The 15,384-nt window shown below is 37.3% G+C and overlaps 3 protein-coding genes across 8 annotated transcripts; 2 read left to right on the top strand and 1 right to left on the bottom strand.

Annotated features, from left to right (window-relative positions):
• Positions 1–177: 177 nt before the first annotated feature.
• Positions 178–5,815, top strand: LOC111481578 (cell division control protein 48 homolog E). Its single transcript, XM_023127078.1, has 9 exons — positions 178–387; positions 526–691; positions 2,499–2,727; positions 3,033–3,799; positions 3,885–4,106; positions 4,225–4,296; positions 4,398–4,679; positions 4,837–5,196; positions 5,302–5,815. The coding sequence occupies exons 1-9, from the start codon at positions 359–361 to the stop codon at positions 5,587–5,589; spliced, it is 2,415 nt and encodes an 804-aa protein (XP_022982846.1). The 5' UTR covers positions 178–358; the 3' UTR covers positions 5,590–5,815.
• Positions 5,816–7,868: 2,053 nt separating this feature from the next.
• On the bottom strand, positions 7,869–8,263 carry LOC111481804. The gene has a single exon (XM_023127402.1). The coding sequence runs from the start codon at positions 8,088–8,090 to the stop codon at positions 7,869–7,871; it is 222 nt and encodes a 73-aa protein (XP_022983170.1). The 5' UTR covers positions 8,091–8,263.
• Positions 8,264–9,658: 1,395 nt separating this feature from the next.
• On the top strand, positions 9,659–12,865 carry LOC111482505 (pentatricopeptide repeat-containing protein At2g32630). Of its 6 annotated transcripts, none has more exons than XM_023128323.1 (4): positions 9,659–11,193; positions 11,543–11,668; positions 12,448–12,473; positions 12,557–12,865. In XM_023128323.1, the coding sequence occupies exons 1-2, from the start codon at positions 9,790–9,792 to the stop codon at positions 11,600–11,602; spliced, it is 1,464 nt and encodes a 487-aa protein (XP_022984091.1). In that variant the 5' UTR covers positions 9,659–9,789; the 3' UTR covers positions 11,603–11,668; positions 12,448–12,473; positions 12,557–12,865. The 6 variants fall into 6 exon arrangements, with proteins under 6 accessions (XP_022984091.1, XP_022984090.1, XP_022984088.1 ...); XM_023128322.1 differs by having other exon boundaries at positions 11,543–11,674; positions 12,455–12,473; XM_023128320.1 differs by having other exon boundaries at positions 9,659–11,455; positions 11,543–11,674; positions 12,455–12,473.
• Positions 12,866–15,384: the final 2,519 nt, after the last annotated feature.

Genomic DNA, 15,384 nt, shown 5'->3' with positions numbered 1-15,384 from the left:
TTTTTTTTTTTTTTTTTTTTTTTTTTTTTTTTTTTTTTTTTTTTAAGTTACAAAGATATGAATCTTGAAGAAATACATGATATTTACCCTAATTTAATAATTATCATTATTAAATATTTTGTTATACTTAACAACTCAAATGTATATTCTTAAAATTTTTAGATGAACAGTTTAATTAACGGTTCGGTGTAGATATCAAAAACCTTTCTTTCCGAACAAGAAAAGGCCGAAATCTTTCTTCTTCTGCTACAAATATCGCAAATCGTCTGAGCATTTTACCCAAATTCTCAGTATCGCAAGTTCGGAGGAAGTTTTCTCCTTCTGATTCTCTTTGCCTGTCCCTCCGTTTCTGCTGATTATGGCCAATCAACCCGAATCGTCAGACTCGTAAGCCCCTTTTTTTTCCCTTTCTATTCCCAGATCCGCATTATCTTCTAGGATTTAGTTCTCATTGAAATGCTACTTTCCCCCTTGTGTTTGTTTATGATCTTCTTGAAATTTGAGGCCAGTTTTGTGTTTCTCCAGCAAGGGTACGAAGAGGGACTTCAGCACCGCCATTTTGGAGCGGAAGAAGGCCCCAAATCGACTTGTTGTCGATGAAGCTATCAACGATGATAACTCGGTGGTCGCTCTTCATCCTGATACCATGGAGAAGCTTCAACTCTTCCGTGGGGATACGATCCTCATTAAGGTCGGTCGTCCGCGCATTTTGTTTGATGATTCTTATTCGATTAGCTGTTTACCTCGGATTCTTTGCAAATTTTTCTGATTTATTGGAATTTTTCTTCTTCTTCCGGTTGTTTATCCCATATGGATTTGGGAATTTCTCTTTTATTGTTTGAGGTTTTAAGCTTGTTGAGTACCCTAGGATCCGGATATACCATTTTCGTTCCGGATGGGGAATCTTATTTTGTTTCTTTTGGGCTTTTAAGTTTCTATTTGACACTTACTCTAGATAGTGAAATTTAATCATATACATAGCAGTCCCTTTACTTTTCCTCCATTTTAGTATGCGAGTTCTTCTCGAGGTTGCTAATAGTTGTGAATGCGAGTACTGAGTCTTAACATATTTCAATTCAATCAATTGTTTGTGGGTTCTCCGCGGGGTCCTCTATCTGAAACATTTTCAAAGAGTTTGTGAAAGTCGTTATTTCATCTCTATGATATTGGATATTGGATGTTTTGCACTAAATCTAAGGTAGTAATCAGTAAGTGGGACATGCTAAATTCTCCTGATTGTTTCAGATATAGACATAAAATAAGTTGAAGAATGGTGGAAATATTAAATATATTAGAAAAGTTGAGGATGTTTTGGCAAAATTGTGGAATGTCGAAGATGTGGCCAATTATTATTAATTTTTTTGACTTTTACTTTTAGCTCATCTCATCATCGATCACTGTTTCTTGGCTTTTAGAATTGCTATGAAAATATAATGTCTTTTAAATGTTTCAGGTTTTCTATGATTCAGGATGGCTTAACTACATTGTAAAGCTATTATTGGCTTTAAATTTGCATTTTAGATTTCTACTCTTCTGATTTAGTAAACACTAGGTACTTGGAAATGTGAAACTAAGATTAATAAAAGAGAGAAACTTGGGACTTGTTGTATGCTGTAACGTGTTAGTCATAAGCTACTTCATTTTCAAGCATATTTACACTGCCTGAGAGGTACGTGGCTCATGGGTTCGTGTACAACATGTGCTGGACACTCAGACACCTGTTAGCACAAGAGATATGAGTTAAATACTAGTCGTAAGAGTGAATGTGGATACAAAATTCAATTGGCAAGTATTAAACACTTGTTTAAGCATAATAAATAGGCACAAACAATAATATAGGAAAAAATTGATAAATTTTGGGAATGAAATATATCAATTCATTTTTTATGCATGTAAATGTATAAACTTATTGACTTTAAATATTCTTCTTATAAAAAATTATTTATGTTTCTTAAAATGTATAACTTCATAAATATTTCCTTGTGGGTGTGTCATAGATTTTAGCGGTGTCTTGTTCCGTATCCACTTCTTAGAGCACCACTCTTCCTTGTTCTTTTGGTCCATTATTGGCATCTTTGTTCCTTATTAAAAAAATTCTGGGCTTATTTAAGGTGGTAGCCTAGAGTGAGGGAACACAATCCATAAGGGCAGGGTTCTATCTTTTCATCACGTCCTGCATGTCTATGGTTGGGGTGAAAGTTACAAACGTTTTTAAGCCGACCCTATGGTAATAATATATTGGAACCTTCTGAACAGAAAAATCCCCATACTCACTTGTTACTCCCACTTGTTGTACGAAAAAAAAATATATGTATACCTCGTTGCTTGTCTTTATATTCAACTTGCTGCAACATTCATTCTAGATTAAAAAGTAGATGCATGTTGGAGATTTATGATTGTTTTCTTTTCCCCTCTTTTTTTAATGTGAGGGACCTGCGATTACTAATTCCCAGTTATTCTTATTTTCTATAAATTTTTACATTGTGTTTGGGATTCAGGGTAAGAAGAGGAAAGACACAATATGCATTGCTCTTGCTGATGATAAATGTGATGAACCTAAAATAAGAATGAACAAGGTCGTGAGAAGCAATCTTAGGGTTAGGCTTGGTGATGTTATCTCTGTTCACCAATGTGCTGATGTTAAATATGGAAAGCGTGTACACATTCTTCCGGTGGATGATACTATTGAAGGGGTTACTGGAAATCTTTTTGACGCTTATTTGAAACGTAAGTTTCCTATTTTTAACTTCATAATTCATACCAGTGCCGGATTCATTTGTTTGACATCCTATTTCTTCTCTCTTCTCTCCCATGCGCATAAGAATTTTCAGAACATTTTTGAGGGCTTCATGCATTTCATTTATCTGTTGGTGGCACATGCATGCATGATTGAGCTTTCTGATTTCAACCAGTACTTCAGTGCTCTAATATGCATATTTGGAATATCACTAATAGCATGTCTGCTTTTTTGTCCAACTTTACAATATTGTAATATATCATTTCAAGACTGTCCAACTATCTTCTATTTGCAGCCTATTTCTTGGAGGCATATCGCCCTTTGAGGAAGGGTGACCTCTTTCTTGTGAGAGGGGGAATGAGGAGTGTAGAGTTCAAGGTTATTGAGACTGATCCTGCTGAATACTGCGTGGTAGCCCCAGACACTGAGATCTTTTGTGACGGAGAGCCTGTGAAAAGGGAGGATGAGGATAGATTAGATGAAGTTGGTTATGATGACGTTGGTGGTGTTAGGAAGCAAATGGCTCAGATTCGTGAATTGGTCGAGCTGCCGCTGAGGCATCCACAACTATTTAAGTCAATTGGTGTGAAGCCACCCAAGGGAATTTTGTTATATGGACCCCCTGGGTCTGGTAAAACTTTGATTGCACGTGCTGTTGCCAATGAAACTGGTGCATTTTTCTTCTGTATTAATGGACCAGAGATCATGTCCAAGTTAGCCGGTGAAAGTGAAAGTAACCTCAGAAAAGCTTTTGAGGAAGCAGAGAAAAATGCACCATCTATTATCTTTATTGATGAAATTGATTCGATTGCTCCCAAACGAGAGAAGACCAATGGGGAAGTTGAGCGAAGGATTGTCTCGCAGCTACTGACCCTCATGGATGGATTAAAGTCTCGTGCACATGTCATTGTCATTGGGGCTACAAATCGACCCAACAGCATCGACCCAGCTCTGAGAAGATTTGGAAGATTTGATAGGGAAATAGACATCGGTGTTCCTGATGAAATTGGGCGTCTAGAAGTTCTACGAATTCATACTAAAAACATGAAACTCGCTGAAGAAGTCAGTTCCCCAATAATTTACTTCTTTCTTCTTCTTTTGGTGATAACTAAGAGTTAATCGAAATCTGTGAATCTGTATTATTTAGGTTGATTTGGAGAGGATTTCTAAAGATACGCATGGCTATGTTGGGGCTGATCTGGCAGCTCTCTGTACTGAGGCTGCTCTTCAATGCATTAGAGAGAAGATGGATGTAATTGACTTGGAAGATGACTCAATAGATGCTGAGATACTCAACTCAATGGCAGTTACAAATGAGCATTTTCAGACTGCTCTTGGAACCAGCAACCCATCAGCTCTTCGTGAAACGGTAAGTAGTACTCATTTATATTCAAACGACTGCCAGTGCTGCTAATGTATTTGCATTTCACCCACCCTTCAGACCGTTCCTTTGGATGTACCCTAATGGCTTGAGCTTTGTTGATCAGGTTGTTGAAGTACCTAATGTTTCATGGGAGGATATTGGAGGTCTTGAGAATGTTAAGAGGGAGCTTCAAGAGGTAAACCAATAACATTTTTTGTATTGCCCAATACTTCTCTGAACCCTTCTAATTTTCACATGGATAATCTTTGTTGTTCACTTTTTGTTGCTTTTATGCAGACGGTCCAGTATCCAGTTGAACATCCTGAGAAATTTGAGAAATTTGGGATGTCGCCATCCAAAGGAGTTCTTTTCTATGGCCCTCCTGGATGTGGAAAGACTCTTCTGGCAAAGGCCATTGCAAATGAATGTCAAGCAAACTTCATTAGCGTTAAGGGCCCAGAGTTGCTCACTATGTGGTTTGGAGAGAGTGAGGCCAATGTTCGTGAAATCTTTGACAAGGCTCGCCAGTCTGCTCCTTGTGTCTTGTTCTTTGATGAACTCGACTCAATTGCTACCCAAGTGCGTTGTGTTGTTTATGGATGAAGATCTTTTCATTTTTCTGTTTAGTATTTAACAGAAGGAATAATCTAGCAGTCATATGGATATATGCAAATATTAGCTTAGTTTCCTTTGCCGGGTTCTTAGACCTTTTCTTTTTCATTTCAATTACTTGCAGAGAGGTAGCAGTGTTGGGGATGCTGGAGGTGCTGCTGATCGTGTACTGAACCAACTTCTTACAGAAATGGATGGAATGTCAGCAAAGAAAACTGTTTTCATCATTGGTGCCACCAACAGACCAGACATTATAGATCCTGCTCTTTTACGTCCTGGGCGTCTCGATCAGTTGATTTATATTCCTCTCCCCGATGAAGAATCTCGTCTTCAAATTTTCAAGGCTTGCTTGAGGAAATCTCCCATTTCAAAAGATGTTGAACTCAGAGCCCTTGCCAAGTACACTCAAGGTTTCAGTGGTGCTGATATTACAGAAATCTGTCAGCGTGCCTGCAAATATGCTATCAGAGAGAACATCGAGAAGGTCTTTCTCTTACTTTCAAATAGACTTCTTATTCTTTATGCCTGCAGTCCAACCCCTCCCCCACACCCCCAAAAGCCAGCAGTAGTGATCATTATCGTTTTTCAGGACATTGAGAAGGAGAGAAGGAAAAGTGAGAACCCTGAGGCCATGGAGGAGGATGCCGATGACGAAGTCGCCGAGATCAAGGCTGCTCACTTTGAGGAATCCATGAAGTATGCCCGAAGGAGTGTCAGCGACGCGGACATCCGCAAATACCAGGCATTTGCACAAACACTTCAGCAGTCGAGAGGGTTCGGAGCCGAATTCAGGTTCGAACAGAGCTCGGGATCAACTGCATCTGACCCATTTGCAACATCTGCTGGTGGGGCTGATGAAGATGACCTCTATAACTAGTACGTCATTTAGGCTCCAACCCCATTTATGCTTAGAGACTTGATAGCATGATATAACTTGGCAAAAGCTTTTCATCATGTGGATCACTTTTGATTGGACAGAGTCGTGAATCCAAACCATTGGATGGAAAGAAATCATTTTGTTTATCCATAATTTTGTTATGGGTTACACAAAAAACTGAAAAGATTCTATTTGATTAAGATTATCATTTACTTCATTCTTGATATACCATACCATATTTGTTGAGTGGTTAGTGAAGCCGACCAATTTGAAAATTGAAGGATTAAATCCATTGATCTGTGTGCCCACAAAACAAAGCAGAACACGAGACACCAAAATGTGTTGCCTCATTTCCCAGAATTTCTGGGTAAATGGATTTATATTTAGTAAGTACAACCATTCAAATTCTGTAGAACATGAGGTATAATTATATAATACAAAGATTATATTTGAAAAATGTTGTAAAGGAATATCATAACAAGAGAGTGGGGACATTTTATGTGAAAGCACACGTGCATGAGCACTAGAGAAAGCCAAGCTTGGTTCGTACGTATAACAACATTGTCACCAGTTGTAGCTTTGATCCTCAATTATATAAAAATTCCTCTTTTAGGGTTTTTTTTTTTTTATTTTTCAACGTTTGCAGATTGCACGTGTTCATCTTACATATGGGTCCCTCTTTCATTCACCAGATTGCTACTAACCCTATTTCATTTTCCCCACCTCGGCTTTGCTTTCTTTCGGTTGATTGAGTGAGATCATATTTCATAGTTTCAACATGGAAACAAGACCACTAAAAATAGTTAAGGAATTGAGTCTATTCTCTATTTCTATATGCACGGTGCCGTATAAGTGTGGTGGGTTTGAGTGGACATAGGTTATAGTTCCTTTTCCATAAGAGAATGAATCATTCGATTCAAAATCTAAACCCAAACCCGTATACTTAGACAATTTAGACGTGGAAATGAATGATTTAACCGGAGAAAGGAATGATTTAACAGGAAAGGGTTTAGGGGGAAGCTCTTAAAAAAGTAATATTAAAAGAAAGAGTGAGAAAAAGGGGTAAGGAAAAGAGGAGGGTTTTAAGGAGAGGGAAAAACATGATGGAGAATTGGAATGGGGCCCCAGCAAAGATATGAAATAATAATAATAATAAAGAAAAAAAGAAGGAACCTGTGGTGGATGTGCTTTTTACAAGGCCACACCAGAGGATGTCTCAGCCAAACAGGAGAGAAACCGTACACACTACTCCCATCTCTCTCCCGAAAACCCTATTCTCGAGTATCTCTTTCCATCTCTATAATATTCTCAAAAACCCTATTCTCGAGTATCTCTTTGCATCTCTATAATATTCCTAAAAACTCTATTTTCGAGTATTTCTTTCCATCTCTATAATATTCTCGAAAACTCTATTTTCGAGTATTTCTTTCCATCTCTATAATATTCTCAAAAACTCTATTTTCGAGTATTTTTTTTTCATCTCTATAATAATATGATATCGTCTATTTTAACTCTAAGTCCTCCAAAAACAAGTTAAGCAGAGATGGGACATGGTGGCTGATGGGTTTGAGGGAACAAAAGTGTTTGCCATCATACTTCACTATATACCCATTTCAAATCAAATCAATCAATTTGCATTGGTTCATAATAGCATTATAAAATTGATGTCCATCAGTATATGATTGATACACGTTACTATCATTTCATCTAACAATGAAGAAATAAAGGAAATTTTTTTTCCATATCGTAATGCAACGTTTCTAAGAGAAATTTGTTATTCTAAATAATTTTGAGAGATGATACGAAAGGAAGAAATGAAGAGAGCAAAGCGACAATGAACCTACGGGAAAAAAAAGGAGAAAAGAGAGTGAGAGAAGCAAACTCGAGAACGACCATTTCTCAAAGTCTAATGTTTGAATCTTCCCGTGTTTTATGGTTGAACGAACGAGAAAAACTAAAGGAAAGACCGAGAGAGAGATCATATGAACATTTTGAACAAAAGTATGAACAAAGACAGCAAAAAGATCCATTTTTTGGATCCAAAAATGGGATCCAAAAAGAACCCATTTGAGAAATATAATGAAAAGTAAACCCCATATAAGAATATACCCAAAAATCAATGATATAAAAAGAATAATAATCATTCAAAACTATAGTCTAAAATAAAATATCATACACATACCAAGCTTACTATATATATATATATATATATATATATATAAATAAATATGTATCTTATTCAATCTATAAATGAAGTAAAAGAATATAATAAAAAGATATCAAGACTCCCCTCTGTCTCTCCAACACACAAGCATAGCAATGCACCTTCTAAGAATATAAAATTTAGTCCTCTGTTTCTTCACCAAATTGGTACACTTCTCACCAAAAGACTTGCACCCACCGCCACCTTCAAACCCATTATCATTATTATTATTGAAATCACCATTTCCCCCTCTGCAATACCTCCTGCTGCTGCTGCTGCTGCTGCTTTCTCTGCTCATCAAAGCTTTCAACTTTTTGTTCTGGGTCACCTCCAATTCCCCACAAAACCCCAAAAACGCCTTCCTTTTGCCTCAGCAACTCTAAACAACTGCGTTTTGATCCAAAAGAGTTTGGATTTTAAGGGCTTAAAGGGTGGAATTTATAGCAAGAGGAGATGGGAAGATGAGGACATTGAAAGGCATAAAACAATTAGGTGTCTCTGTGGGTGTGTGGGTGGGTGTGTGTGTGTGTGTGTGTGTGTGAGTGTGTGAGTTGGAAAAATAAGGCAAGAATATTGGGCCAATGGCCCTCTTTTTTGTTTCCTCTACAAGGTTCTAGCTGGAAGCTCAGCTGCCAATGGCCCCACTCCCTCCCTCCCTCCCTCCCTCCCCTAGTTCATCAATCATTAAACGCTTGTGTCCTTATATAATTTTTCAAATATGAGCCATTAATTTTTGTACTCAAGACCTCTCTCGGGATATAATAACAAGGTTGGTTGGAGGAGCTAATGACTATTCAGATTTTGATAAAGGTTGTTTGGCCAAATCGTTCACTTGTCCTGATCTTAATTGACCGTGGTGACAATCTATAATAATTGTAGATAATATCATTTGTCTTTTTTGAATTTTCCCTTTCAAGCTTCCTTTCAAGATTTTTAAAACGCATCTACGAGGTTTCACACCTTTGTAATTAATGTTTTGTTCCGCTTTTCAACCAATAGGGAATCTCACAATCCTCCCCTTTTATGGCCCAACATCCTCAATTGGCACACTGGGATGCTAGCATACCGTTTGGTGTCCTACATTGATTGAAGATACGAACGAGTGTCAGTGAGAATGTTGGGCTCGAAGAGGAATGGATTGTGAGATCCAACATTGGTTGTAGAGGGGAACAAAACATTCTTTATCAAGGTCTGAAAACATCTCCCTATCCGTATAGCGTTTTAAAAACTTTGAAGGAAACCTCGAAAGTAAAAGTCAAAAGAAGATAATATCGACTAGCTATGGGGTTAGATGGTTACATATAACGTTAAATATTTTTGATAATATTGAGGTATAATTGTGAAATTGTGTGCATGTATAAATAACTTAAAATTTGTAGATAAAAAACAAAAAAAATGGAGAAATTTGAATTGGTACACACTTTCCAGGACAATTATTGTAGCCACACGTGCATTCGTGTTCAATTTTATTGGCTTTCCACCCTGCAATAAATGCTCTTTGGTCAAAAAAGTAAAATTCCCATGCTTTTTTTTTAAATAATAATAAATAAATAATTCCATACTTTCTCTGTCAGTATTAATAAATAATTTATATTATACATATCATATAAATAATTTAATTAAAAAAATTATTATTTTTAATTAAAGACGTATCTAGATTTATTATTTTATTTTATATTTTTGCATAGTGGTTGACGCAATTTATATTCGGCTTAATGTATCAAATAGTATTTAATATCTTATGTAAAAAAAAAATAATAATAATTAGATTCTTAATACGAATTTATTAAAAAAAATGGAGGAGAGGAAAAGAAAAATAAAAGGAAAAAGTTATGAAACTAAATTAATACAAATTTATAATTTAGAGTGGAAAGTTGTCAATTTGATGAACAGTAGTGCTCTGTGGATTCATTTCAAATTTTTGCCCAAAATTTGATCTCAGAAGATATTCAAAAGAGAAGGCACGAAATCGATTGAAATCTATCTCCCATCATCCCATGGCGAATCAGGCGATGGCCACGAACATTGCGAAGCTGATTGTGAAATCTGGCCTTAAACCCTTCAAAACGACGCCATCGCTGCTATCAAATCTTGATTCTCGGGTAACGCAATTGGTTTTGTCTAATCCAAGCGTTCCTACTCAGTCGTGTTTGAGTTTTTTCAACTTTCTCCGACAAAACCCTTCTCAGAAACCCGATCTTCGGGCACATTTAATCCTTATTTGTAGGTTGTATCGAGCTCGGAAGTTCGCTGTAATGAAAAATGTGTTGAACTTCATCGTCAATGATGGAAATCTTCGCTGCACTACTGAACGGATTGTTTCTTCGATTGGAGGTGAGCTCAGTGAGCCAAAATTTGTTGATAAATTTTGTGATATGCTGTTTAGGGTATACGTGGATAACGGAATGTTTGATTCGGCTTTGGAAGTTTTTGATTATGCGAGAAAGAATAGGTTTGAGATTGAGGAGAGATCCTGTCTTGTCCTTCTGCTTGCTTTAAAGAGGTCTGGTAATGTTGAATTATCTCTGGAATTCTTGCGCCAAATGGTCGATTCAGGTGTGGAAATAAGTGTTTATTCGTTGACGATTGTGGTTGATGGGTTGTGTAGAAAAGGGGAGGTTGAAAGGGCCAAGGCTTTGATGGATGAACTTGTTGGCAAAGGATTTAAGCCCAATGTTTTCACATATAATACTCTTTTGAATGCTTATATTGAAAGGAAGAATATGAGCTGTGTAAATGAGATTCTTAGTTTGATGGAGAAAGATGGCGTGGATTATAATGCAACAACGTATACAATTTTGATTGAATGGTATTCAAGAAGTGGGAAAATTGAAGAAGCAGAGAAGGTGTTCGATGAAATGCTTAAGAGAGGTATAGAGCCTGATGTTTATGTTTACACCTCCATTATAAATTGGAACTTTAATTCTGGAAACATGAAGAGGGCCTTTGCTCTGTTTGATGAAATGACTGAGAGAGGACTTGTTCCAAATGCTTACACTTATGGTGCTCTTATAAATGGTGCCTGCAAGGCAGGTGAGATGGAGGCAGCTGAGATGCTGGTAAATGACATGCAAAGTAAAGGGATTGATGTAAATCAAGTTATATTCAATACGTTGATAGATGGGTACTGCAAAAAAGGGATGCTTGACGAAGCTCTAAGGCTGCAGGATATCATGCAGCAAAAAGGGTTCGAGATTGATGTGTTTACTTATAACATAATTGCCAGTGGATTTTGTAGGTCGAATCGGCGAGACGAAGCAAAGAGTTTATTGCTCACAATGGAAGAAAGGGGAGTGGCTCCAAATGCAGTGAGCTTCAGTACTTTGATTGACATTTACTGCAAAGAAGGAAATTTTGCAGAAGCAAAGAGGCTGTTGAAGGAAATGGAGACGAAGGGCAAGGTACCTAATGTTGTTACGTACAATACTTTCATTGATGGATATGGGAAGAAGGGAAAGATGGAGGAGGCATACAAGCTGAGAGATGAGATGCAAGAAAGGGGGTTAATGGCAGACACATTTACATATTCATCACTTATAAATGGGGAATGTGTTCGTGGGAATTTGGATACGGCACTTGAACTGTTTAATGAAATGCCACAGCGAGGGCTAAATAGAAATTTGATAACTTACACGGCATTGATCTCTGGGTTGTCGAAGGATGGTAGATCTGATGAAGCTTTTAAATTATACGATGAAATGAAAGCAGCAGGCATTGAACCTGATGATAGAATATATTCTTCCTTGACAGGGAGCCTTCATAGAGCAGGATCTTAGTTACGGGATTGGAAATTGTCATCAACCGAATTGAAACTTGACCAGACTGGGTGTATTGAGCTACAATTTACCGAAGTGTGAATGTACTTGAACCGACTGGGTATATTCGTAAATCCCTTTTGTTGCTTTTGATTCCTTCTTTATCGCTTTTGAGGCATTGAAGTATTGTGATCACACATAAACTTATTTGGTTAGTTTGATACCTTTCTATTTTCTATATGTAACCAAGATTTTTTTTTTTTTTTTTTTTCTCGTCGTGCATGTCACCTCAATCTGGCAATGCTTTTTATGCGTATTCCTAGGCAAGCAAGGAGCTAATTGCCATGAAGCCTTTTGATTTGTAATTTCTAAACACTGGTTGCGTTCACTTTCCTGGTTTGTTTTGTAGTTTTGTGAACCTGTGGTCTTTCTTGGAAGAAATTAACTGCCATTTCTTTAATGGATGATCCTTTTTGTGACCTGTGGTCTTTTTTGGAAGGAATGAAACTGTCATTTCTATAGTGCATCGCCCTTTTTCCTTCTTGGTGATGGTGCGTTTCTACTGATAAGAAATCCATCATCTGCGTTAACGCAGTTCTGACAGTAACTTGTCTTCTCAATTAGTCACATGGATACTTATCAAAAAAGAATCATGTTCCAATAATTTGGAGTTATGGCCTAGCCACATAGGAGCATCTATGATAGGTTGATTTAAGGAGCATTGCACACAATATCTTGGTTTGATGATGGAATTGGTAGTTTGTGTATTGTTTTTTCTGTCCGCTGTTCATTCAACTATACTCTGTAGTTCCGAGCCAGTATGCCTTCTGTCCTACCATTCTTTTACGATGTGTTAACCATGTTGGGTTGCTGATTTGGATATCTTTGTTTATTTTGCAGGAAAATGTTTCGTGACCAATGAATTGGTGAGAATTTTTGGATTTTTTTTATTGAGCCTGAGGTTTTGCATCTATAACTTGTAATGAATTTGGTGCGACTACTTCTGTAGCCACTATATGTTGTCTACCAAGTAACGGCTGGACAGTGATTATCCAAGAAAGGTGCTCAAGTTTCTTACCGATCTTCAAGCAGTCTTCCGTATGCTTAATCTTCCCAATGACTTTCCCCGCAGAAAATTTGATGGCATAATTGTTATGTATATACGCATATCATCTATGTTTATTCCTTAACCATTTGATCTTCCCACATATATATAAGCCTGAGGCTGAGCACTTCCCTCTAGTTAGGGGTGGCGTGGTGTGAGATCCCACGTCGGTTGAGTAGAACGAAACATTTTTTATAAGGGTGTGAAAATCTCTCCCTATTAGATGCTTTTTAAAAAATCTTAAGGGGAAGTCCGAAAAAAGAAACCCAAATAGGATAATATCTGCTAGCAGTGGACTTCAGTGAGGGAGGAGAAGTTTTTCAAATTATGGCACACTAATGAGTGCATCGGGCTTACATTATCACTTTCTGGTGGCATCCATGGCCGTTTTGCTGCCTCAGCTTTGGCAGTCAGCGCGAGGGGTTTTGCCATACATCCAAATCGGTTATGTTATTTTTTTCTTTATGTAATTTTCATTTTCATTTTATTTTCTCATATGTATCATGCAATTGCAATAGGCATGAAGTATGACTTGCCAAGAGTTGAAGATCCGAGGCTTATCAGCAAATGGTGATTAAATGAGGAAACAATCATCGACTGTGTACCAGAACCAGAATGCAGAAGGAAGGGGAAACGATCTGTCCTTGTCCTGATTATGTCATAACACAAAGATGTTATTGAGTTTTGTTTGGTAAAAAAAACATGGAGAATGATATCTGGTAAAATCCTTAACCTTACCATGGACCGTTCTCCAAGATAACCGTGATCAATGCTTATTCGGTACAATAGCCAAGCTTCCGAGATTCGATTAAAATGTTCAAAAATAGAAGATTATTGTGTCTGATTTGTGATATTTGTCCATGAAAGGTTACTAAATAATTTTATACGTCGAATTAACTTCAATTCTCTTAAACTAAATCTTTTTCATGGATTTGAATGTTCTCAACGAAATATCACCTTGACATTGAGATTTAAATCGTAAGTCGTAAGTCGTTGGAAGTACTCAACGCGAATGGGAGTAAATGAAGAGGGAAAATTGGAGAAGAAAAATTCAACATTTCCAAGTATACTAAATCAAACAATTATGTGCGGAACTATTCACCTAAGCACGAGGTATCACCTAAACACACATGTCCCTTGCAGACTTGGAAATAGCATGCTTGTAGCATGTTGTCTTTCGAGTAAAAGAAAAGTACATATCATATCAAATTTCACAGATTAGCCATTTTTCACAGTAGGTCAACTCATCACCTCTTCCATAAGAAGGGAGGAAAGGAGCATTCCATAACTGATGCACTACAAGGCTGAAGTATTATATAGCTTATCGCCTCTTTCGGGGAGAGCGTTTCTACCATTTTTTTCCTCGAGATGAGCTCCTACCTCGTCGAGGATATGCCACTCATCAATCATCACCTCTTTCTTAAAAGAGCATGTATGCCTCTTTCCTAAGGTTCTTCCCTTGGACAAGTTAGTGCCCATATAGGATGCAAGACTATTCTGTCTTAACATCCTCCTTTTTGGAATCCGCTCATACCTTGTTGGGTCTTATGCAGCTCAACGCCTTTTTATCACAAGTCATTATTCTCTCTGATCCTCTTTTTGAGATAAGCTCATGCCTTAAAAGCTATGTATGATTTTATCTTCCATTAAGGAGCATGCCTTCTCTCCATTGGGTTAAACTCATGCCAGCATGGGGGGTCGCATTTTCTTTAGAGAGCATGCTTGCACTTCCTTAGCATCATCTTTCCTTAACAGTAATGTCATGTTCAACTAAACCTATTTAGTAACATCACCCCTTCCACAGAATGCAGGTTTATACTCCTTTCAAATGAGTTCGTCCCCTGTTCTTCCTTAGGATCTAAATATGAGCTTAAGAATCTCTTCCTTAGGATGAGCTCTTAGCTATGGTCTTCCCCCAATTGAGACGAGCTCATTTTGTGCTAAAATTCCTGTAATATAGCTCAACAACTCATCCCTAGAAAGCATGTATTTGTTTTCCTAAGATAGACTAAGGATGCATCTAGTTGAGCCTATGATCCGTGATAAAAAAAAAAAAAAAAAAAAAAAACCTCAAACTTATATCTGGACAGTACAGAAGAAAGTAGAAATGAGGAACTCGAGATATGTTTATATTGTACAAACAGTTCTCTACACAATAATCCCAAATGATCAAAGAGAAATGGCATCTTAAAAAGTGGTTGAACTAGAAAGATACCAAGCAAATCAAGCCACAGAACATACATGTTGGTTTTAAAAGATACAAAAAATATCTGACCGTCCCTCCCAAAGTTCATGCACCATGAAATATGAATTACGTCGTCATACGTCACAATGCATTAGAAAGAAGTGAAAACCATATTGGTTAGTTGAGCACAACCAACCATTTCTTGCATCCCTCAGCACAGTTTCTACTCCCACATGTGATTTGGTTGGTGAGATTTGAACATAGTCAAATCTTCCACTTGAAAACCCAAATAGGTAAACTTGAATAAATTGAAGATTTCTATCTACGTTATCTTCCTGTTTCTATTTTCCTCCGTTCCAAAAAAAGCAATATAAATACATACATACATGCATACGTACGTGTGTGTGTGTGTGTGTGTGTGTGTATAGACCACACACGAAAAAAGCCCACACTTTTTTTTGCGCCTCGCACTTTAGTGAGCCTTGAGCTTAACACTAAGTAAACTAATAAAAATGCTGCAGATACACCAAGGTATCAAGCCAAATGT

This window comes from Cucurbita maxima, unplaced genomic scaffold, assembly GCF_002738345.1.
Source record: "Cucurbita maxima cultivar Rimu unplaced genomic scaffold, Cmax_1.0 Cma_Scf00007, whole genome shotgun sequence".
Classification (NCBI taxonomy): domain Eukaryota; kingdom Viridiplantae; phylum Streptophyta; class Magnoliopsida; order Cucurbitales; family Cucurbitaceae; genus Cucurbita; species Cucurbita maxima.
Note: the sequence above shows the minus strand (reverse complement) of the source record. Positions and strands in the feature narration are given on the sequence as shown.